At 55.7% G+C, this 24,325-nt stretch overlaps 1 protein-coding gene across 2 annotated transcripts in view; it reads right to left on the bottom strand.

The window, feature by feature from the left end:
• The window catches only part of NFATC1 (nuclear factor of activated T cells 1), a 119,702-nt gene that overhangs the window by 35,028 nt on the left and 60,349 nt on the right, over positions 1-24,325 (bottom strand). For both annotated transcript variants that reach the window (XM_038771110.1, XM_038771109.1), the window contains exons 7-8: positions 19,520-19,575; positions 15,658-15,790 (exon numbers count right to left, since the gene is read on the bottom strand). In XM_038771110.1, coding sequence (XP_038627038.1) covers positions 15,658-15,790; positions 19,520-19,575 — 189 coding nt within the window. The remainder of the gene's footprint in view (positions 1-15,657; positions 15,791-19,519; positions 19,576-24,325) is intronic.

Genomic DNA, 24,325 nt, shown 5'->3' with positions numbered 1-24,325 from the left:
GCACTGGGCTAAGCACCTGGGAGAGCACAATATAACAGAATCTGTAGAGGCGTTCCCTGCCCATAAGGAGCTTACAGTCCAGGAGGTGCCAGGGCCCTGCCGGGGGACGGGAGTTTGGGGAACCTTCAGAAGAAATTCATGATCTAGTCGCCACCCTCAAGCAGTTTACAGGCAGAAGGACACAGATGGTCGAATTTCCTAGAGTGAAAAGGGGGCGAGAGTCGGAATACACGACAAAAATAATAACCGTGAAATAACCAGGTCGACGCCAAGGAGTCTGAAGGTGGCGAAGGGGATAACTGGAAAAGGGTGGGTGGGTGGGGGCGGGAGGGGGGAATCAGGGATGGCTTCCCAGAGGCGGTGGCTGTTTGGAAGTGCTCCGGAGGAGGGTGGGGTGTGGCTGTCAGGGCTGAGCACGGTGGGCGTTCCTGGCCGGGGAGAGGCGGGGGTGGGAGCTGGCAGAGCCACGGGCACTCTGGACGGGAGGTTTGCTGGGGAGGAGCCCAGAGCCCAGGCCGAGGTGAAGCAGCCAGCGAGAACAGGTGTCCGTGCCTGACCCGGGACCTCAGCCCCACCCCCCAGCCCAAGCTCCCACCCTGGGCTGCCGCCAGACACTTCCCGTGGGTGCTCTGAGGGAGGGTGGGGGGAGCTAGTTGTGGGGGCTCACTGAGAGGCCGGGAGGCCGATCCTCCTTGGCCTGAGCTGTGGGCTCTTGGCCTTTGAACCGGCACCTCCACTGGATTCAACTGGCCAGAGCACAGTAAGTGCTCAGGAAATTCTACCTATCGACCGATTGCTGGGCAGCCGCACCAGCTTTCCCTGAGCCAGCTCTGTTCCCCTGGCCGGGCCACACCCTACTCCTGCCTCCGACCTGCCAGGCCGAGGCTGCCTCCATCTTCAAAGCCTCCTCAAATCCCACCTCCTCCAAGAAGTCTTCCTTCCCCCATTAACTTCCGACACATCATTTGCAACAGCCACCGTTGGTTCCATGTATTTTGTAGTTCCCACACCCAGGTCTCTGTTCATTTGGACCTTCGAGTGACCACTCTGCTATTTCACCCTGACAGTTACCGGGCTACTCCTGGTTTATCCTCACTCTGCCCGGGTCCCCTCCCTCTACGCGGAAACCCGGAGTGTCCATATGTCTGTCTGTCCCCACCCATTCCACTGGCTGCTCCCGGATGCTTCTGTTGTCCTCGGCTAAGCTCCTGAGCGCTGCTGCACCATTAGCAGGCCTGCAGGGAATCTCTCTCACTGATTGATATTGATAATAACAATAATAATAACATTAACGATAATGGTATTTGTTAAGTGCCTACTAGGTGTCAAGCATTGTTCTGAGCACTGGGGTAGATACGAGTTGATCAGGTTGGACACAGTCCCTGTCCCACACAGTGCTCGCGGTCTTAATCCCCATTTTACAGATTAGGTAACTGAGGCACAGAGAAATTAAATGAGAAATTAAATGACTTGCCCGAGGTCACACAGCAGATGAGTGGCAGTGTCAGGATTAGAACCCAGGTCCTTCTGACTCACAGGCCCATGCTCTATCCACTAGGCCATGCTGCTTCCCTGATGGATTGATGGATTCGGGAAGGGACCTGCCCGCTTCCTGGTTCCCGAGCTTCCTGAACTCCTCCTGGGTGGGGGACCTGTTGGGATGCCCAGGACCCCCAGGGGGGTTTCTGACCCTCGGTGCCCAGTGCAAGGCCCCGAGCGCCCCGAGGAGGGGGACTTTCTCAGCTCCCGAGGCCTGAGTCCTGTCAGCTTCCCCATAGCTGAGCGAGCTGGATTCCCTCCGGACCCTCTGTTCCTAGAGAGGCTGGCAGCCCCCACCCAACTGGGAACGGATGGGCGAGGTAAGGAACCATTTTTGTATACCTACTGGGCACCCTCTCACCTGTCCCCTGGCTTGGCGGGGGCTGGGTCCTGGGGCTGGCAGCGGGGGCGACCCCCTCTGGGCACCACACCCGCCTTCTTCCAGCCCCCCACGGCCTCAGCGGGACCCCGCCTCTCCAGGCGGTTCCCAGGGTGCCGTGACCGAGCGCCAGGCAACCCCAGGATCCCCGCAGGCCTGGCCCAGGCTGCCCTCACCCCTGCCTGGGTGAAGCCCGATCGAAGATCTCGAGGATCTCCTCTTGACCCCCCCCCCATCTGCTTCATCCTCCGCCCTCCGTGACCTGTCCTCCCAACTGATCCTACCTACTGCCGCTTGCGGGCACAGCCCGTGTCAGGCCTGGATGGATTTCTCAGCGGCCCCGGGTTGGTCCCCACACTCGGGAGACGGAATCCCCGGGGTCTCCGGAGCCCAGATCAAACAGCTGCGGCCCCGAAGCCCACAGCCCAGAGGACGGAGCTCAGGAGCCCCAGCTCCGGTCCTGCTGCCGGGCCTCGGCCAGGTCGAGTACCCTCTCTGGACCTCACTTTCCTCATCTGTAAACTGGGGATGGGATAGATTGCGGCCAGGGACTGTGTCCAATCTCATAACCTTGTTTCCACCCCAGTGCTCAGCATGTAACAGGAGCTTAATAAACAGCATAATTGCTTTATGTTATTATTATTGTTGTTATTATGGCAATAAGCTGCGTCATTGCGCTCCCTTCCTCTACCTTCACCCCGGGCTACGTTGGGAATAGGGCTGCTCCCTCGGGCTTCCGGGAGACCACGGAAGAGCAGCGTGTGCCTGAGTTCCTGAGGAACCCCGAGGGCATCCTTTCTTGCTCTGAGCTGTCTGCTCTTCCTCCTCCAGAAATCCCAGCCCAGGTTGGTCGAGTAGGATTCCTCCGCTTCCGCCCTGCCAAGATCCGCCAACAAGAGCCCATGTCAGGCCTCCATGGAGACACTGGGCCTTTAAGCAGAGGATGCTCAGTGGTTTAGGAGGGAAAGGAGCAGCCCCTGGAGGGAGAGAGAGTGAGTTTGTTCACAGAAGCCAGGCAGGTACCACCCATCCTGGAGGAACTTTTCACACCAAAGCCCTGACGCCCCCGCCCACTTCCTCTCTTCGCTGACCAAAGTCCAGGGGCCACAAGCCCCCCCCACCCCCTACCCCCGCATGGGTCTGGCGGGGAGGAGGGGGTGGCCAATTCATCTTGTCAACGAAACACCATGTCGATCTGCAGAGAGCTTTGAATTTCCCAAAGCGCTTCCACGTCAACTCCCTTGTTTTTTCCTCACGACACCGCCGGGAGGCCGGGACCGGCCTCCCCGTTGCCCAGATGCCGGAACTGAGGTCCAGGGAGGTTAAGTGACTTGTGCAGGGTCACCCAGCAGGCAGAGCCGAGGCCAGAACCTGGGGTCTCCTGCCTCCCAGACGCCCCGCTCTCTCCCCTGACCCGCCAAGCGGCCCCAGCCACCCATGTGCAGTCTGGTCCCGTGTGTTTCTCTGGCGGTTCCTGAGCCGAGTTCAGGTGGACAGACAAAGCAAAACACGCCAGCTAGCTGGTGCGTTTCCTGATGATTCCGAAAGAGGCCACAGCCGGCCGAGAGATTATCTACTGCTGTTGCTGCCTTTACTGCTGTCATATCCTGGCTCTGGTCACCCCCCAGCCCTGAGGTCAGCCCAATCACCTCCTCCGACAAGCCTTCCCCCGTTAACCCCCAACATCCCAACCCCCGTCAACTCATCAGCTGCTTCTAACCCTGACTGACATCTTTTTTTCCCTGTTTTTTACGGAATTTGTTAAGCACTTAATATGTACCAGTACTAAATGCCGGGGTAGATACAAGTTAATCAGGTTAGACACAGACCATGTCCCATATGGGACATGAGAAGAGAAGCAGCATGGCTCAGTGGAAATAGCTTGGGCTTGGGAGTCAGAGGTCATGGGTTCTAATCCCGGCTCCGCCACTTGTCGGGTGTGTGACTTTGGGCAAGTCACTTCACTTCTCTGGGCCTCAGTGACCTCATCTGTAGAATGGGGATTAAGACTGTGGGCCCCCCATGGGACAACCTGATCACCTTGTATTACCCCCTAACGCTTAGAAAAGTGCTTCGCACATAGCAAGCACTTAACAAATACCATTATTATTATTATTGTTATTATTATGTGGGCTCACAATCTTACTCTCCATTTTACGGATGCGATAACTGAGGCGCCAAGAAGTGAATTGACTTGCTCAAGGTTATACAGCAGACAAGTGGCCATGCTGCTTCCCGTGGATTTATGCCCTCCCTTAGCACTTGTGCATAGCCATAAAATTGACTGTACTATCAATTTGTTTATTCTGATTGCTTTATTTGTAAACAGCTCTCTGTCAGTCTTTCCCATTAGAGTGGAAACTCCTTGTAGGCAGGGAATGTCTCTGGTGCGTTTTCCAAAGAGATCAATCAATCCATAGTGTTTATTAGTAATAATAATAATACTGGCATTTGTTAAGTGCTTACTATGTGCAAAGCACTGTACTAAGCACTGGGGAGGATACAAGGTGATCAGGTTGTCCCACGTGGAGCTCACAGTCTTAATCCCCATTTTACAGACGAGGTAACTGAGGCACAGAGAAGTTAAGTGGCTTGCCCAAGGTCACACAGCTGAGAAATGGCTGAGCTGGGATTCGAACTCATGACCTCTGACTCTCAAGCCCGTGCTCTTTACACTGAGTCACGCTGCTTCTCTGACCACTTACTGTGCGCAGAGCACCGTACTAAGCACTGGGGGGAGTACAATTCAATAGATTTGGTGGATACATTTCCTGCTCCCAGATGGCCCACAGTCTGATACAGTACAATGAACCCAGTGGGCACTCAATAAATAGCCTTCCAACCAGTCAGGTGCTCATACAGTGCACCATCACCAGTGGGTGCTCAGTAAGGTGAGAATATAACCTCAAGGTATACAGAGCTTCTTTATTCAAATGATTGCATCCTAGAGGCCCACGCCCAAGAAGAGATGCAAATTAATGATTTGCCTAATACACCAGGCCCTTTGGGCTGATGATAAGAAATCTAGAGAAAATGGTGGCGATGTATCAGCATGCCCCACAGAGGCCAAACAAACAACCTAAAATGTATATATTTATATTAGAAACGCAGAACTGAACACTACGTCAGAATTCCTTTACTTTAGCCAGACCACTGACCCGTGACACGAGAAACAAAGAAGTAGAAAACCGAATCAAGAAGGACAGCACGACCTCTGGGGGATGTCTGTCGAAGGATCGGGGCCACGAGGTACCGGGCTCCTGACCAAACTGAAGGTCTACAGAGCGATAGTGGGGTTCAACCTCCTCTACGGCCGGGAGACCTGGACCGCGAACACCGACCACATCCAGCTCCTTGAGCAGATCCCCGAGGGTCACTTCTGGGCCAGACGCACAATCGTCTGGCAAAACATGATGGTTGGCAATGATGTTCTGGAGCAAAACCAGGCTCCAGTGTGAGGAGAATGAGTGACAACAGGAGATCCAAACAGCTGCTGAATATGGAGAGCTGAGATTGGGAAACCGATACCCAGGAGGGCAGAAGAAACATCTTGAGGATATCTTGAGGATACGGAAAAATGAAACCTCAGACCATGCTGGAACCTAGCAGAAAGCTGGGAGTCCACTGTCGAGAACAGACCAGTGTGCTGCCCTGCCACCGAGATAAAGCTCTGTAAGGAGAGAGGCAAGGAGACAAAAAAGGAAAGAGGCCCAGAAGCCACCAACATTGAACCATGACAACACCACAAGAAACAATTTTCTGTTCTCCCAATGTGGCCAGGGCTGTGCATCCCGCATTCATATAAACACTCGGTTTACTAATGTAAACTACTGTCCGTGATGTCTTTTCGGAGTCTGAAGGACAACTAGACAGAGAGATATATACCTTCATTCCCAGACAAGTGCTTTAGTCAGTGCATTCACACTGTAGCACTCAAGAAATAGCTTTACTGCTGGACAAGCACTTAGTCCAGCAGGTGCTCAATAAACACCATTAGGACTAGGCCCCGTCTCCTGAGAGACTCCCCCTCACCCTTCTTGGGATCTGATATCTTTCCCTTCTCGCTCCCAGGGCAGCTGGTGGGAGTCAGGGGGACTCAGAGGTCATGAATTTAACCCCTTTGACCTGCAACCTTAAGGGTCTTCCCCGTTTTCTCCCCATCCAGCTGTCGTTCTGGCGCCTGACCCACCCCAGACCCGGCCGAGTATCTCGGCCACTTTCGATGCCTCCCCCCGACTCTCTGCTGGCCACCGGTATGGAGACGAGGCAGTCGACAGGGAGAGAAGAGTGGAGAGGGTCACCCTGCTGTTAAATGGAAAACAGGGCGTGACCCAGCTGGCGTCAGAGAAAGAAGTCAAATGTTTGAAGCTAGCCATCGGGTCAGACATGTTTTCCCCCCTGCGGGAGCTGCTGGCCTAAGGTGGCAATCAATCACTCAATCACTCAATCAGGTTCTGGCAGGTTCCAGTCAAAGGCAGACAATTCAGAGCCCCCCTGGAAGCTGGGAATTCCTCCTCCTTCCTAGGGAGCCGCAGGGGATTCCCCCCCAGGCTCCAGGAAGAAGGCGGGAAGAAGCCTCCACGAACTGCTCATGCCCCTCGAGGGGTCCCTGCCAAGTTTGAACGACCAAAACCAGAGTCACCTTCGAAGAAAATAGCAGCCTGAGTCCTGAGCCCCAGCCAGGGTAGATAAACCTGGAGAGCCAGCCGTTCTGGGCTGGAGCCGATCTTCCTGGCACTGCCCGGCCACGGGGATGTTAGGGGGTGGTCACCAGTGCTGGCCACTCCTGCAGATTCCCCTCTGGGTCCCCACCACACCTGACTGGACTCTGAGGGAAACCCAGCCTCGATCGGAGAGAGGCAGCCATGCTCTTTTATCATCATCAATCATATTTATTGAGCGCTTACTGTGTGCACAGCACTGTACTAAGCGCTTGGGAAGTACAGATTGGCAACATATAGAGACAGTCCCTACCCAACAGTGGGCTCACAGTCTAAAAGGGGCTTTTTAGAAAGCCAAAGCCACCTGGCTCTCATGGCCTCTCATTGGCCGCTGTCCTGCTCCTGCCAGGGAGACCAGAATTCTGGTCCGCAAGGCCCAGGGCCACCTCTATTTCTTTTTTGATATTTGTTAATAAGTGCTTACTATGTGCCAGTGCCGTTCAAAGTGCTGGGGTAGATACAAGGTAATCAGGTTGGACACAATCCATGCCCTTCATGGGGCTGCCAATCTTAATCCCCATTTTGCAGATGAGGGAACTGAAGCTTAGAGAAGCAAAATGACTTGCCCAAGCTCACACGGTAGACAAGTGGCAGATGCAGGATTAGAACCCACGTCCTGCTGACTCCCAAGCCCATGCTCTATCCACTAGGCAATGCTGCTTCTCGGCCTGGGCCGGCAAGAGCCAGAAAGCGGTGATATCAGCCGCCTCCCAGAGCCCAAACAGAGATCGCCCTGATGGACAGAGAACAGGAGCTTGGGCCCTGGGCCAGGGTGGGGTGGGGAATCTTGGGGATCTGCCGGGAGGGTGAGGGAGGGCGGGAAGTTGAGTGATGAGGGGCAGAGGAAGGGCAGCACAGGGCAACCAGATGCTGGCCAGCGGGGAGAGGCCATTGGCTTGGCCCTGTGTTTGTCTTTACTTTCCTTCCCCTGGGTTTAGCAGCAGGGCCAAGAGGGCAGTCCTGGACAGGAGCTGGATGGAGGGCCCTCTTCCGGCCTCCACTTGACGCTGGAAGAACCAGGGTCAGCAGTCAACGTTGACCAGATTCCCTAGGCCGCCCCCTCACCCGGGGTGCTCTCTCCTCATTTTACCACGGCCCGTTAGGCTCACGGCCAGCGGTCATTAGCAGGAGGCCACGTTGGTAAGAGCCAGGGTCGACCCCTTCCCGCCCCACCCATTGTTAAGGAAGCACGGCCAGCCTATTGGCACCGAGAGGGGCTAAGTGGAAAGAGTTTGGGACAGTCAGTTAGGGAATCTGGGTTCAACTTTTAGGTCTGCCACTGGCCTGCTGGGTGACCTCGGGCAACTCACTTCATCTCTCTGGACTCAGTTTCCTAATCTGCAAAATGGGGATCATATCCCCACTCTCCCTAACTCTCAGGCCACGAGCCCTGTGTGGGACGGGGACTGTGCCCATTGTCCGTATATCCCCCAGTGCCGAGCCCAGTACTGTAATGAATGCTGTAATGAATTCTGGCCAGGCGTTCTGTTTTTGCATTCTCACTCCAAAGAGATTTATTGGCTTTGAAGGGGGAGACAGAGGACTGAAGTTCCGGGTCACGGTCTCTTTTGGTTGTGGTAGAGGGGTGAAGAAGGGACAGTTAGGTGAAGAAGAGGCAGGGGAGGGGTCACTAGGATAATGCAGCCCTGGAAAAGCCCAAAGAGAACCACCTTCCACTACCCATCCTGCACCACAGCTGCCCAGGGTCCCTTCCCTGCAGAGGGGCCTGGAAGCACCCAAGATTCAGTGGGTGGCTTAAGCCCCCTACTCCACTTCTCCAACCCCAATCCTAAATGCCTGAGTGGAGCTGGGTCGGGGAGCAGTCGGGGACAGGGTCGGAGCAAAGAGCCAGAGGCTCCCTGGGGCTCCGAAGGGAGAGGCTGGACAGGCTCCAGGCCCAGCGCCTGTGCCAGGGTGACAGTGTCAGGGTGGTCGGCTGGCTATTGGGCCACCTCCATCTTTTAGCTGGGACCATCAAGGGGCGCATGGGCTCATGCCTCTGGGCAGCGAGGAATCAAACCTCTCGGGCCCTGCAGCCATCCCCTGACCCAGACACCCCAGAGCACTCAGATCGGCACGGACCAGGAACCGGGAAGCCCAGCCTGAGGAATCCTCCCCGCAACTTGGGCCCCAGAGTGACCCCCTGGGTCACACACCACTGGCATCACTTTGAGCCAGGGGTGCGGGTTTGGTTTTGACGTTGTGCCCGGCGAGCGGAAACAGGCCACAAGACGCGGAGGGCGGAACGGGATCGTGTTTATTACGAAAGGCGGCCACAGTGCCCGGACAGATCTTTCGGCTCCGTGGGTGACTCCGAGCCCCTCGCCGGCCAAGGAGGTGGTCCCAGTGAAGCCGGTCTGGCCAATCCCACCATCTGACCCCTGCAGACCCACTAGTGGACAGACTGGGCCGTCCGTGTTTATGAGAGTGGAATTTGACTCCCAAGGCCAGATCGGGGCCTCTTCAACTGCCCCAAGGAGGGTGAGACTGGAGCAGAATTGCCCATTTCATGGGATGGAGGGCAAGTGGGCATCCTGGATGGCCGGTCAGCTAGGTGGTCTTGCCCACTCTCCAGGGCCCTTGAGCACCCTTCCCCAGCACAGACCTCACCAGGCCCTGCCCCACATTGGCTGATGATGTCAAGTGGCACGGACGGAGACCTGAACGGGGGCTGCAATCCTGCGGTGAAACCACCTTCGGTCTGTCCCGTGCGGGTCCGGCCGAGACCCTACCAGATGCCACTCTGCCCCTCTCCCCCTTCCTCCCATCCACCCTGACGCTGACACCGTCCTATGGTTGGATTGGCCTCTTGGAAAAACGGGCAGCTGGAGGAGGTGAGTCTTAAAGGGGTTGAAATTCCGCAGTGGATAGCTGGTGAGCTGCTCCAGAGCAGGGATAGCAACTTTCATTTCTATTATATGCTACCAAGTATCTTACACAGTGCTCAAATGAACAGTAGCTGCTTAATACAGAGCTCTGAACACAGTATTCTACACATACTAGATGCCTAGTATAGTGGCCTGAACATCCTAGAGGCTCAGTACTACTGCACACACTAGAGGTGCTCAGTTCAGCACCCTGAACCCAGTAGGTGCTCGGAACCACGCTCTGTACCCAGCAGGTGTTCAATACAATCAAACAATCGATGGCATTTACTGAGCACTTATTGTTTACAGAGCACTGCACTAAGCGCTTGGTACCCAGTAGGAGCTTGGGCCGATGCTTTGCACACTGTAGGTTCTCGGTAGAGAGTTCTGCACATAGTAGGTCTCTGATCAATGCTGCCGCTGACAGGTGTTGCTTGACCACCCAGGCACCGAAGGAGGAGAGAGGGGCTTCATCGGTGGAGGGTCCAAGTCAGGTCTCCTTCCCCACCCACAAGCCACTGGGGGGCGGTGAGAGGGGGTGGAAAGAGGCAGGGAGAGGGGCTGCCCCTGGTCCCAAGGCCCCAACGCTCTGTGTCACTCCGGTCCGTCCTCTTCAGTCTGGGTGGCCGCCGTCCAGGGTCAGCAACCTCAGAATTCCTTTGCCCTCGGCCGCAGAGATGGTTGGCCGCTCTGATCTTGGCTCCCCATCACGTCCACATAAGAGCAGCATCCCTAACAGTATGGCAGGACTGCCTGGCCTGACCTGATCATCCAGCCACCGTGGGCAGGTTGGAGCAGAGGAAATGCAAGTTCTGGAGATGGGGACACACCAGTAGACTGGTGTCCGAATCAGTGCTGGAGCTAGTGGTTCTGGGAAGAACCAGCCCCTCTCCTTGGCCCGGTCCAGCTGCTAGCCCTGAAGCCAAACCCTCTGGCCACCCTCAGGCCGAGGCATCTCGGAGAGCTCTCCGTTGGTGTCCGTGGGGGAGGTGAGAGTCCCGGAGGCTCCCAGAGGATGGTGGGGGCTATCATTCCTGGCCAGTGGTCTGCTTCTTCCTATGTGGGACAGGTAAGGGGGCATCTGTCTACACCTCTCTGTGTGTCGGTGTATGTTTGGAAGGTTGGGTGGCCGCTCGGTGGCATCTTTTATGATCTAGAGTGCAGTTCGCTCGGCACCCACCTTCATCAGCTGCGGATATGTGCTGATCACTGGCCAATACCTGTCAGTCACTGGCCACGGGCCACAGGTGAGAGCCACACCACCTTGCAGAGGCCAAGCAGTTGTGGGGAAATATCGGGGCTAGGGGAAGGTAGAACGGCCAAAATGGGATCCAGAGCTGGCCCTGCTGTGGGCCGAGCTTGGAGGCAGGAGCCAGCAGGGCCTCCCCTTCCCTCCCCCACCCAAGAGGGCTCCTCCAGGGCCCCTCTGCCAGTCATCTGGCCTCAGTGTCCTTGCCCTCTACCCAGGGCCTCGATCAGAACTGTACTTTAGGGGATGGAGCAGACCGACCCGACTGAGCTCCCTGTTGACATCAGCCACAAAACAGACCCCAGGGTTGACCCTCTCCTGATCGGCTAGGCCGGAGTCCGTGAAGACAGGCAGGAGTCTGGGTCCGGACGACCGGGGCAGGTTGGGATAGGCGGGGAGGACATACAGGCCAATGACTCTAGATCACACTTCTCATCAGAAGTTTCTTGTGGATGTATCCGCTCACTCCTGTGATAACCACAAGAGGGTCACTCTGACCTTTCCAGCGACTAGACCCAGCTCTAAGTGAGTCTCATGTGTCCCTATGCCTTGGTCAGGGTGGATAATGACTGCTGGACGTTTGCTTGGACAACTGTCCGGGCCACTGAACTGAGCTTTTCACAGGAGAGGGGTGGTCCTGTAGGTCGTCAGACATAGGTCATCTGATTCAAGGGTCTTCTTATTGGGTCCACTATGCTGCCAAGCAGACACGTGGTGGTGTAAATTCATGGACGGGCAGATTGGATAGGTTCAGGGACAAGTGGATGTGTGGGCTCACTAGGGGAAGGAGAGGGAGAATCAGAGGTGTTGCATGGCCCATGCTGGATCACCAGGGGTGAGTCAGTGATGGAGAGGGGAGAATCACGGGTGTTGGATGGTCTGTGCTGGGTCAGTGGGGGGCATCAAGGGCAGAGAGGGGAGAGTCAGGGGTGTTGGATGGTCAGTGCCGGGTCAGTGGGTGAATCAGGGGTATTGGATGGGCTGAACTGGGTCACTGGAGGGAGAATGAGGGATAGAGAAGGGAAAATCAGGGGTGTTGGATGGCTTACTGCTGACCATACGGCCGGGTGTCCAGGAGGGCAGTCAGCCCATGGTTCCTCCAAGCGTCCTGGTGCCCCCATTGGGGGCAGAGCCCTGGGCCGGGTGGACTGAGGGGCTGAGCCAGGATGGCGCTGGTCCCACCGCCTTTTGCTGAGGCAGATCTTGATTCTGGTGAGTGAGGGCCACATTGGGTCACAGGCTCCAATAACTCATTCCCTGGGCAGGTGGTGGAGTGGGAGCTGGGGCTGATGTGGGGGCAAGGCGGGGGCTTTGGGAAGCTGGGCAGGGACTAGGGCTGGGGCAGGGGGTGAGAAGCGGGTCTGGATGGAGTATCTGTGGATGTTTGGGAGGATATCCGGTCCTCTAGCAAATGTGGAGAGGATTGTGGGTCCTGGCGAGTAGCTCTGTTCCTCCCTGGTCACAAGTGCTTTCTGTCGCTCCATGGGCACGAGCCCCATGCTGCTGCGGCCCCTGGGAGGTCCAGAGGTACCGGGCATTGGTCTGGCTGCAGGGTCACCTGCGGTCACCGTTGGCTTCCGGGCCCTGCTTCCCCACCTAAGCCCTAGTCCCAGATGCGGCAGCCGAGCGTCATCGAGGACAGAATCAGTCGCTCTCCGTCTCCGGACCGCTCCCTTCACCGGCCATCTTGCGGCCCAGGATGGGGCTGGGGCCGAGTTGTTGGTCAGCAGATTGCCCTCTCTCCCCAGTCCACTGCAGGAGAGCTGTGCTGTCTGGCCCATAGCAGGCGGTCAAATCCAGTGTCCACTCTCTGCTCCGCGGTCCCGCTGGCCAAGACTGATGCCCCGGTGCTCCCCGAAGCCCAGCTGGAGCCACTGGCCAGAACCTGTCCTCCTAGGTCCCGGAGGCCACCTCTCTCGTCCAATTAGCCATTTGGACCGGTCTCTTGGCTGCTTCCCCAGACCCAGCCTCTGAGAAACACTTTCTCAGTGAACATCCCGCCCTCGCTCTGCGGCTGCTTCTCCCAGCTGGCAGGGGTGGTCAGCCCCCTCACACTTTTACTGTCCATCTCAGTCCAATGCCTCCCATCTCCACTAAGAAGCAATGAAAGGAGAATCTTTGTGCCTGAATGAAAATAACTTCAAGCCAGAGCCTGCTAAAACTCCCCTAGAAGAGTGCTGACTCCTCTCTCGGGGTCTGCCTCCCTGCTAGATTTTGCACTCCTCAAGGGCAGAGATCTGGTCTTCCAATTAGGTGGTGAGCCCCATGTGGGTCCTGATTGTCTTGTACCTACCCCAGCGCTTAGTACAGTGCTTGACACATAGTAAGTGTTTAATAAATACAATTTAAAAAACATAGTTAAGTGCTTAACAAATACCCCGAGTATCATTAATTCTATTTTGCTCTAAGCTCTCAGTACAGCTCTCTGCACACAGCAGACTGTAAGCATCTCAAGGGCAGGTGTCATGTCTGTCACCTCTATTGTACTCTCACACCTTAGGTGCTCGATAAATATGATTCACTGACTGATCTGAACAGTATGCATGTCTTGACTATTACCTCAGACTGTTACCGGGTTGAGACTACACCTTGGGTGGGCCAAGAGCTTTGATTTCCCCAAAGTGCTTACGGAGCTCATCTCACTTTCCTCTAACAATGCCTCCCGTGAGGTCGGGAGAGGCAGGGCTAATCATTCCCATTTCACAGAAGAGGAAACTGAGGCCCAGCAGGTGAGGTGACTAGCCCAAGGTGCCCAGCAGGGATTGGGCCCTGGATCCTCTGGCTTTTTTCTTCCCACTAAGCTACACACTTCCTCCCTGTGGCCTCAGACTCTATATTCTCCACGATCTCTCCCTCTCTCTCTGCCTGGGCGGCACACGGAAACAGCTCAATCATTCGAGGAGTTGCCAGCCAAGGGGCTCATTGCTGGTTCTCGCTGCCGGGACGGCTCTCTCTGACAAGCTGTATTTTATTTGTTAAATGGGCCGGTTTGAACTCTCCGGAATGGCAGCGGTTTCTAACTGCGGGCACTAGTTGTCTGGCCCCATGTGAAGATCGTCGGGTTGGACACGATCCCTGCCCCATCTGGGTGCCTTCTAAGAGGGAGGGAGGGCAGGAGTCCCACTCCCATTTTTCAGGGGAAGAAACTGAGGCCCACAGAGTGGCAGTGACTTGCCCAGGGTCCCTCAGCAGGCCTAGGGCAGAGCTGGGATTAGAACCCAGGTCTCCTGACTCCCAGCCCTGTGTACTCTCCACTAGGCCACACTCCATCAGAGTCTACTGAGCCTGCAGCTTAGGTAAGACACGTCCACTTTGCTTTTGCAAAACCGAACACTTTAATTTACATATATCGGCTGCGCCTCGATCCGGGAACGCCTCATTCAAACATAAAGTATGCTTAACACGGAACACACAATTCTGAGGGGCCCTTCATTCATGGGGACAAGTTAATCAGGACACATGCTGACACGGCCACATGCAACCCTTCCTACCTCTCATTTTCCAATACACTAGGCAGCTACCATATTTAACCCCCTCTGAGGTCCATCTGTCCCTCCGTCCGTCCTTCCAACCGGGAAGACCTCCTGGATGTTTGCCCACTGAGGCCATAGCCTGGCACTACTAAGACAATACCTCTAGACCTCAGGGCCTTCCCTGCCCACCGCTCCTGTGTGAAAACTACCGACCGTTGACAGACGCTGGGGGATTCTTTGGCCAGGGACCGGGCCGTGGGGGCCGGGAAGGTTGGGAAAGGAAGAGGGTAGGGAGGAAGAAGAGGAGGAGGAAGACTAGCCTGGAAGCTCCTTTTGAGCAGGGATCATTTCTACCTACTCTCTCATATTGTACTCTCCCAAGCACTTAGCACAGTGCTCTGCACACAGCAAGCATTCAATAAATACCACTGATGGACTGAAGACGTGGAGGAGGAAGAGGAGGAGAAGAACATAGAGTCTGTGGAGGGGGAGGAGGAGGAGGTGGGGTGGGGGAGCCGAGGAAGAGTAGGAGGAAGAGGCTGTTTGTTTGTTTTAGAAGCAGAGCCGACTCGCTCTGCCAGAGCTCCAGCCGCGCCTCGGGACGGCGGCGAGTTGAAATGAAGCGGCGGGTGTGCAGGCGGCGGCTGCCCATCTGATAGAGAGAGAGGCTGCTAACGAGCCGGACTCGCAGGGGCCCCCACAGGCAAAACCCAGGTGAGTCACGGCTGCGAGAGGACGGGACGAGGGGCCCCAGCCAGCACAAACAGCCGCAGGCCGGAGACAGGCCCGGGAACCGAGCACGAGGGGGTTTCAAGTGGCGGCCTGCTTTTCTCCCCGCCACTTCCCCCGGTCATTAGAAGCCCAGAAAACCGGCACGGGGCTGAAGATAAATCTCCTGGGCGCTCGAGAGGCCCGACGGCTCCGAGGGCGGGGGTGCCCTAGGAGATCTCCAGAATGGTCTTAATGAGCCTGGTGGTCCAAAATGTCACACGCACATCAGAAATCCTCAGGGGAGAAAAGCGTTGGGGGGAGCGGGGATGGGGATTGTTAGCAGGGCCTCGAAACGTCCCAGGGCCTGTGGGTCACTTCTCAGGCCTCAGAGCCTGGTCCTGCTCAATGCATTTGCTCCCCCAACACCGTCACGGTCTCGAGGTGCTGCGTCGAAGCTGAAACAGTCCCCGTTTCCCCCCAGCCCCAAGCGGCCGGAGTCCGGCAGGAGGCGGCTTAGGCCAGTGGTCCTCCCTCCACAAGGCCCCGGATGGCGAGAGTGGCGGGGGGCCAGTCCAGAGTCTACGGTGGGGACGCTTTCGGCGGGGGGCAGAGCGGGGCACAGGTATCCCGGTGACCCACGGAACCGCCCCCACGGACGTCTAGAAAAAGCCCGGGAAGCGTTCACTGCCCCCGCCCACAGTTAGAAAGATGTCATTACCATGAGCCGGAAGGTAGGTGAAGTGCTGGCACTGACTCCTCTTCCGCTTGCCGTTGCACACGTAGAAGTTGACCTGGATGGGGCTGGTGATCCTCTGATTGCGGAAAGGCGGGACCTCCACCACCAGTGAATTCTACACATGGAAGTGACACAAGGGGACCGGTCAGATCCCCCAGACCCACCTGGCCGGTGCCCCCCTCGCCCGCCGCCACAGGCCTGTGTGCCGATCCGGGATCTCTAGGACTTGACGGACACACAGCTGGGATCCTACTCCTACCACAACCGAGCCCGCACACTTCACTCCTCTCATACGAACCTTCTCGCTGGACCTCCATCTCATCTATCTTGCCCCTGACCCCTCACCCACGTTCTGCCTCTGGCCTGGAATACCCTCCTTCCTCAGATCCGACAGACACTCATGTACAGGACTTACATACATATCTGCAATTTATTTATTTATATTATGTCTGTCTCCCCTCTAGACTGTAAGCCCACTGTGGGCAGGGAATGTGTCTGTTTATTGTTCTGTCGTACTTCCCCAAACGCTTAGTACAATGCTCTGCCCGTGGTAAGCTCTCAGTAAATACGATCGAATGAATGAATGAATCTGGCATATTAAATTCCCTAGCACCAAGAGGACCAGGAGAGGGTCCGCGTCCGGAAAGCTGGAGGGGAATTGCTGGATTCCAAATCGTTCCAGAGAATGTATTGTCCTCTCCCAAGGAATCATATCTTTCAAATAATAACAATAATGATGGCATTTATTAAGCACTTACTATGTGCAAAGCACCGTTCTAAGTGCTGGGGAGGTTACAAGGTGATCAGGTTGTCCCATGGTGGGGCTCACAGTCTTAATCCCCATTTTACAGATGAGGTAACTGAGGCACAGAGAAGTTAAGTAGCTTGCCCAAAGTCACACAGCTGACAATTGGCAGAGCCGGGATTTGAACTCCTGACTTCTCTGACTCCAAAGCCCGTGCTCTTTCCACTGAGCCACGCTGCCTTTCTACTGCTCTTGTTCTCTCCCAAGTGGCAGGGACATCTACTAGGCACTCGGTAAAGCCTGCCAGTTGACCGACTGATAGAGTGATTGATCGACGGATCACTCGGGAGGGTGCTGGAAGGGCAGTGTGTCCAGAATGTTTGGGCCAATGGCCCAAGTCCCCCTCTGGGTGTGGAAACTGCTCAGATGAGCCCCAAGCTACCCTTGTTATATAGATCGTCCATAACCTAAGTAGGTGCCCAGTCCAGCACTCTGCACACCGTAGGTGCTCAATAAATACCAGTGAGTTGAGTTGAATTTGATGAGGGCAGGAGGCACGTCGACCTCCCTGACTTGGAAAACTGAGCTTCCTAAAGATGACCCTGGAATTTGAGATGAAATGGGACCCAAAAACCTCTTCCAAGGAAGCACTTTGGGAAACTTGGGAAATTGATTTTTTTCCTTGCTGGCGTAAATGATCAACCCCATGCTTTAGTGGCATGGTGAATTGCGATAGAATTCGACTTCACCAGGCCCAATCTAGTTTACCCACCTCAGCCAGATATGGGGAGGAGGGGAAGGCCTAGAAGGAAGCAGCAGCAGGGCGCACTGTCTACAAGACCCACCCACCATCAATCAGTCAATCAATCTTATGTATTGAGCTCCTGCTGTGTGCAGAACACTGTACTAACCATTTGGGAGAGCACAATACAACAGAATTAGCAGACATGTTCCCTGCCCACCACGAGCTCACGGTTTAGCAGGGGAGACAGACGGACACCAATGTGAATAAAGTGGTAAGAATGGGCATGGTGGGAGGTAGAAGGGGGCCAAGGGCAGACATGCATGGGAGGGGGAGGGACTGTGAGAGCAGGGTGGGGGACAGGGCGTGTCTTGGGATCTCGGGAGGGGCGAGTTTAGTGTCTGCGGGATGGGAGTTTACCATCGCCCCGAGTGGGAAGTGGGGAGTGGTGAGAAGCTGGCCCTGTAAGGAACTGCCGGCCCATTCCAGGAGCGGCAAGCATGATCCCAGGTCGAACGCCATGAAGACTCAATTGCAAGCAAACCAGCTGGTACAGATCTTGAGGACCGGACCCGATACCATTCTCCAACCCCCTGCCACACACATACACACACACACACACACACACACACGAATGCAGCATCATGACTAAAACCACACAAATCACCACACACCTGTACCACACACACCCCATTCCAGCCACCCACATCCTCACCAAAAACACATGCCCACACCCAAGCTGCAAAGCCCCCGCCCCCACCACCCTTGACACGCTAGCACGTGTCTGGCCCAGCCCGCTGGCACCGGGGGCCCCCTGCACATCTACGTATGTCTCCCGGTGGGAAGGCCTTGAGCGACCTGTTCCCCTTCCAGATCGTGGCACCCCAGGCCCCTTCTCACTGGAGGGGCAGCCACAGCTCTGGGTCAAGCATTCATTCATTCATTCAATCCTATTTATTGAGCGCTTACTGTGTGCAGAGCACTACTAAGTGCTTGGGAAGTACAAGTTGGCAACATATAGAGACGGTCCCTACCCAACAGCAGGCTCAGGCAGTTTATAGATGGGGTGAAGACGAGCCCTCCCTCACCCCTGGCCCTCTTTCGCAGTGATTTGGGGAAGATTAGACTGTGAAGTTGCAGAGTGGGTAGCTGGTGGTATTCTTTTTTCTTTCTTTAATGGTATTTGTTAAGCACTTAATAATGATGATGATGGTGGCATTTGTTAAGCGCTTACTTTGTGCCAAGCACTGTTTTAAGCACTGGGGTAGATATAAAATAATCAGGTTGGACACAGTCCATGTACCATACGGGGCTCATAGTCTTAATTCCCATTTTACAGATGACAGAACTGAGGCACGGAGAAGTTAAGTGACTTGCCCTGCCAGGGACAGTACTAAGTATTGGGGTAGATAGACACTATTCAAGTCAGATGCAGTTCACCTCCCACACGGGGATCGTGGTCTTAATCCAAGTTTTGCAGGTGCAGTAACTGAGGCGCAGAGAAGTGAAGTGATTTGCCCAAAGTCACACACAGCAGACAAGTGGCAGAGCCAGCATTTGAACCCAGGTCCTTCTGACACCCAGGCCCGTGCTCATTCCACTAGCCCAGGCTGTGTGAACACCAAGACAAGGGTGTAAGGGGAAGGGGTCCCCAGGACCAGAAGCTGTGAGGAGGTTCACGGAGCCCTACCCTGGCAGGATAAACCCTGTAGCCCCTGCCAAATGGAGCTGTCGATGCTCTGGTGAGGAACAGCTTTGCCCAGGCATGACTGGAGAGAGATGCCCTGCCACAGGACAGGCGGCACCTAGAAATAGCCCTCCCCAAGACCCTCTCTTGCTACCCTGGGATCACTTTTTTGAAGGCCAGAGACGTCCAGCCTGTTCTTTCTCTTATACTCTCCCAAGCAGCCACTACAGCACTCGGCACAAAATGGGCTTCCAGTATGGCACACTGCACACAGCAGGCAATCCATAAATACTACTCATCGATAATGTCAAGCAGCCGGCTTTAGGCCGAGGACGGGGAAATCCATTCCAAAGGTTTTTTGAACCTACTGGACACATGCTCCGCACTTGCTGGCCCCCTGACGGGGCTGACCCAAGTCTCAGGCTCCCCACTTCGCCCCAACCGTCTCACTGAACTCGATATCCCAACTGGCCTTTGGGGCCGGGTCCCTCATCAATCAATCAATCAATCGTATTTATTGAGCGCTTACTGTGTGCAGAGCACTGTACTAAGCGCTTGGGAAGTACAAGTTGGCAACATATAGAGACAGTCCCTATCATGGCCCAGCCTCTCAGGGGACTACTAGTGGGGAGGGGGGAAGGGGCACAGGGGGTGCTGGAGGGATACTCACTGGCTTGCACAGTTCCTTCTCAGTTTTGGCTTCCATTTCCCACACGTGGTGACCATCTAGGAGAAAGAGAAAGAGACTGATTTTCTGGCCCATCTGCCCCCCACGCCCCCCGTCCTCTGGGCATCGAGCCCGCTCGCTGGGCAACACAGACCGGCCTTAAGTGAGCCCCTGCGTGAAGCCAGCCCAAAGGGAAAGGCCTTCCCAGAAGCACGAGGGGTACGGCTAATTGGCCGAGGGCAGCCGTCGCCATCAGGCCTCTGGGAGGAACTAGTCTGTGAGTGCCATCCCCTGCATGCACTGGGGGCCCTGGCATAAAGAGCAAAGGCCACGAGGATGGACAACGCCCCGCCCCGCTCCATCTCAACTGCAGTCAATCAGACCGGAGGGTGGGAAGGGCAGGAGGTGGTGGATTCCGCTCTCCACCGGGGGAGACACGGATGGAAGAAGGCCGGAGTTGGCGGGGTAGGGGTGCCTCAGGCCAGTCTCCTCCAGCCCAGGGGCTGCGGCCCAGGTGGGGAAGATGTGAATGTCGCTATTTTGGACCCGACCCCGCCCACTGCCGTCTGCTGCTCTTTTGGAAACAGGGCCACAGTGAGGGAGCCTTTCGTCTGTGCTACCTCCTGTGCTCAGCAAAGAGTGTCACTGCAGGCCGCCTGGTTTATGATGAATGTCTGCAAATAATATTCCTGGTGCACAGATGCCCCTTTGTGCACAGTCAACCGCTACATCGCGAGCTTTAGGCAATGACTTTTCAAGTGAAAGCATTCTGAGTTACTTAAAAACATTAAAAAAGCTCTTTCTCCCCCTCCACCGCCCCACTCCATTATCAATCCAAGTTGTTTCCCCCACCCCATTTCTCCTGAAAAAGAGGGCGAAAAGACCTACAATATGCAAAAGCCACAATGTAAAAAATAAACTGGGCTGGGTTTGGGAGGGGGTAATCCTTTCAGAAAGGTGGGAGGCAGGCAGGGCTCAAAGCCAAGTGGGAGGCCCTCCTAAGGAGTCGAGGCCTCATGGAAGAACCGTGAGGGTCACAGAGCAATCTTGTCTGCCAGGCCACAGGGATAACGGAACAGACCATCCACCAGGGCACGAGGATCACAGAGCGATCTATCCACGAGGGCCACAAGGATCACAGGGCAACCTGTCCACCAGGCCACATGGATCACAGAACACTCCATTCACCAGGTCACGAGCATCATCACATTGCAATCCGGCCACCAGGTCGTGAACATCACACTGCAGTGAGTCCTCCGGGGCCACGAGGATCACAGTACAATCCATCCTCCAGGACCCCAAGGATTACAGAGTAATCCATTCTCCAGATGCTTTTCTCTATCTGTGATAAGAATGGATCCGTCAAGAGCCCTCTGTCCCGCCGGGAAATAATACTGAGACACTAAAAATAAACTCAAATTGATCTTGAAACCATCAGGACGCTGACAACTCTAGAAACCTCCCTGGGGCTGAGTCACCTCACACCACAGGACAGAGGGAGGGGCCGGGTCACATCTTGCTTCTGGCAATCAATCAAGGGCATTTATTGGGTGCTTACTGTGGGCAGAGCCCTGTGCTAAGCACATGGGAGAGCACAATGCAACAGAGGTGGCAGACAAGATCCTTGCCCGATTAAGCTGTGAGCCCCAGGTGGGACAGGGCTGTGTCCAACTTGATGATCTTGCATCTACCCCAGCGCGTAGTTCAGTGCATGACACATAGTGAACGGTAAATAAATATGATTATTCAGCCTCGGAGGGTCAGGGACCTCTGTGCCTGCTTGGGTCCAGCTTGGAATTTCGGAGTATCGAGCTGATCCCGCTCTTTGCAGGGAGGGCGGCAGATTTTTCCATTTTTGGAAGAAAAAGACGGAGGACAGGACTCCTCTGGACTATAGGCTCATTGTGGGCAGGGAATGTGTCTGTTACAGAATGAATCCCTACACTAATTCACCCCTCTTTTCACTGGGGTTGTGCGAGCTGTTGATGTTTCTAAGCAGAGGAGGGAAAGCACCTTGGTTCATTCATCCAGTGCTTAGAACAGTGCTTTGCACGCAGTAAGCGCTTAATAAATGCCATCATTATTATTATTCATTCATTCAATCGTATTTATTGAGCACTTACTGTGTGCAAAGCACTGTACTAAGCACTTGGGAGAGTACAATACAACATCAGACACATTCCCTGCCCACAACGAGTTCTGGTTGGGCTGGGGAGGTGGGAGGGAAGGGTGTTGGATGGAAGGATGGAGGGTGGGAACTTTTGCCACCCACCGAGGGAGCTGATAGTGGCTGGCACTTGGGGTTTTTCTATTTTGGAGAGAGAGCCTCTCGAGAATGAATGTCTAGATCTTTGCTTTGAGGAAGGAGGGTGGGACAGAGGCAGGGAAGCGGAGGAGACTCCAGTGCCATTTCTTCTCACGAAAGCCCAAGGAGGAGAAACGTCTACGGAGCGGGGCCCGAAAGGAATGAAAACAAGGAGACGATTCCTCATGTTACGTCTGGTGAACCGAGAGGGAAATCTCCGAGCCTCCGGACTGGGCCTCGCTCCAGAAGGGAAACCTCAGGCCCGACGTCAGCCTCTGACAGTAAACATGTTGTGCAGGCTTATACAGTCGAGCCCAAGAGGGGCAAGGAGGCAGAGAGTGGGGGTCACTCGGACCCCACGGTACTGGGGGAGGGAGAGTGAGGGAGAGGGCGGTCAGGCCTCCCGCTCCCACTGCCGAGCGAGCCTGTGGGATTCCTCACCCCGTTCCAATTTGCCTGCGGGAGCGGAGGCCGAAGCAGCCACAGAAGTTTCCATTGTGCGCGTGTCACATGTGCTCTGGCCCGCCTGGTCCGGCGCCCGCGGCAACGCCCTCCTGGACCGGGCCCAAACCCGCTCCACCAGAGCAATTCATACCTTTCCAAAATGCAAATAATTCAAATTACAGACATAACACCCGCCTGAAGCAGTCACATTGCCGGCATTCCGCTGGCTGGGGTCGCCCCGGCCTCTGGCCCCGCTGGCCAGAGGGCCTCCTTTGAGGGAGCCCCCTCCGGTGCCCGCCGGGAAGCTGGAGATGGGGGCGGTGGACCCTGATCGGCTCCAGGGGCGGGAGGGATGGTGGGAAGGGAGCCTCCGGGACCCTCCTTTCTGCCCTCTCTAAGAAATGGGGGGAAGTGCCCTCCCCACCCCCAGACCCCAGGTTTGCCCCTCCCAGATGTCACATTTGGTCCCTAAAGCTCTCTCCCAACACCACCCTCTCCCAACGTCTCCCCGAGTCAGTCCGAGGAGGACTGGACACTCTGGAAACCCGGCTTGGGACACCCGGACCAGGGACTCTGTCCCGGCCCGGCTTCCGTGGGACCGGTGGGATCTGTTCCCCCCACCCACCCTGGACACCCGCCTCTGCCCGGTGGCGAGCCCGGGGAGACACTTTCCTCAATGATCCTTTGTGTGTCTGCCTTATCGAGGGCTGCCTGCCTGCCTGTCTGCCTGCCTTGCTCGGAGGAAACTGTGCAGAAGCCCAGAAGTAAAAATATTCCAAATCACTGGGGAAGTCCCCACAGCCTGAGTCACCAGGACGGCTTCCCTCCCACGCCCAGCAGCGAGCAGATTTCTGCACAAACAGGGCCCCGCTGCTCTGTTCCAACACTCCCCAGGCCTGGAGAGAGGCCGTTTCAAACACACAATGACAATTAGTCATCTTCGCGGCTGTGTTTTTCTAGAGCTGAGCTCTCCCCACCGCCGTCTCCCCCCACAACACCCCCGCCTGCCAGATACATAAAATGAGCCGAGAGTTTGTTTAGAGTTTGTTTAGGGGAGGTAAGAGCTTTCCTGAAACCCTCAGTTGGTTTCTAACCTGCCGACCCCGGCCCCGACCCCGGCCCCAGAGTCCGACGTGTGTCCCCTCTGCCTCCAGGACTCCAGATGGACTCCAGGCTGCGGGGAGGCAGGCTGATGTAGAGAAGCGGCCTAGGGGAAAGAGAGCAGGGCTGGGGGTCAGACGATCCTGTCTCTGCCTCCTCTCTGCCGAGTGACCGGCTGGACAAGCCACTTAATCTCTCCGGGCCTCAGTGTCCTCACCCGTAAAATGGGGGGAACCCTTATCCCACCTCTCCTGCATCCCAAGAATGCCGGGAGGCCCCGGTGAGGTCAGAGGTGGGAAAGGGCTTTGGTATTTGTTAAGCGCTTACTACGTGTCAGACACTGTACTGAGCACAGGGGCGGTTACAAAGTAGTCAGGTTGGGCTCACGGTCTCAATCCTCATTTTACAGATGAGGCCCAGAGAGGTGAAGTGACCTACCGAAAAGTGGTGGAGCTGGGATTTAGAACCCATGACCTTCTGATTCCCAGGCCCGTGCTCTATCCACTAGACAACACCGATTCCCTGAGACTCTAGCCCTACATCAATTGATGGGGGGCATTTCAGGTGCCTCCTAGCTCAGCAGCCTCCGTTTCCCACTCCCCAACCCTGGGCCTGCCCCATGGGAATGCAACGTGCAGCTGGGAGGTGAGGGTGGCGGCGAGGAGGGAGAAGGGAGGTAACCGGGGTGGAGAGGGGAGGACCTGCATATACACAGCTCAATCAGGTGGTTGTAGCACAAAACCTCCCATGGTGTGCAGGCACACGCTGCCCACACTGTACACGACTGCATGCATACTGCACACATTGTACATCCAGTACCCACACTATAAAAATAGTGCACAGCAGCACATGCACAGTGAATTATTACATATGTGCAGCACAATACTGCACATGAACAGTGAAGCAACATGGCCTAGTGGGCCAAGCCACCACTTGTCTGCTATTTGGCCTTGGGTAAG

The sequence above is a fragment of the Tachyglossus aculeatus genome, chromosome X2 (assembly GCF_015852505.1).
Source record: "Tachyglossus aculeatus isolate mTacAcu1 chromosome X2, mTacAcu1.pri, whole genome shotgun sequence".
Classification (NCBI taxonomy): domain Eukaryota; kingdom Metazoa; phylum Chordata; class Mammalia; order Monotremata; family Tachyglossidae; genus Tachyglossus; species Tachyglossus aculeatus.
Note: the sequence above shows the minus strand (reverse complement) of the source record. Positions and strands in the feature narration are given on the sequence as shown.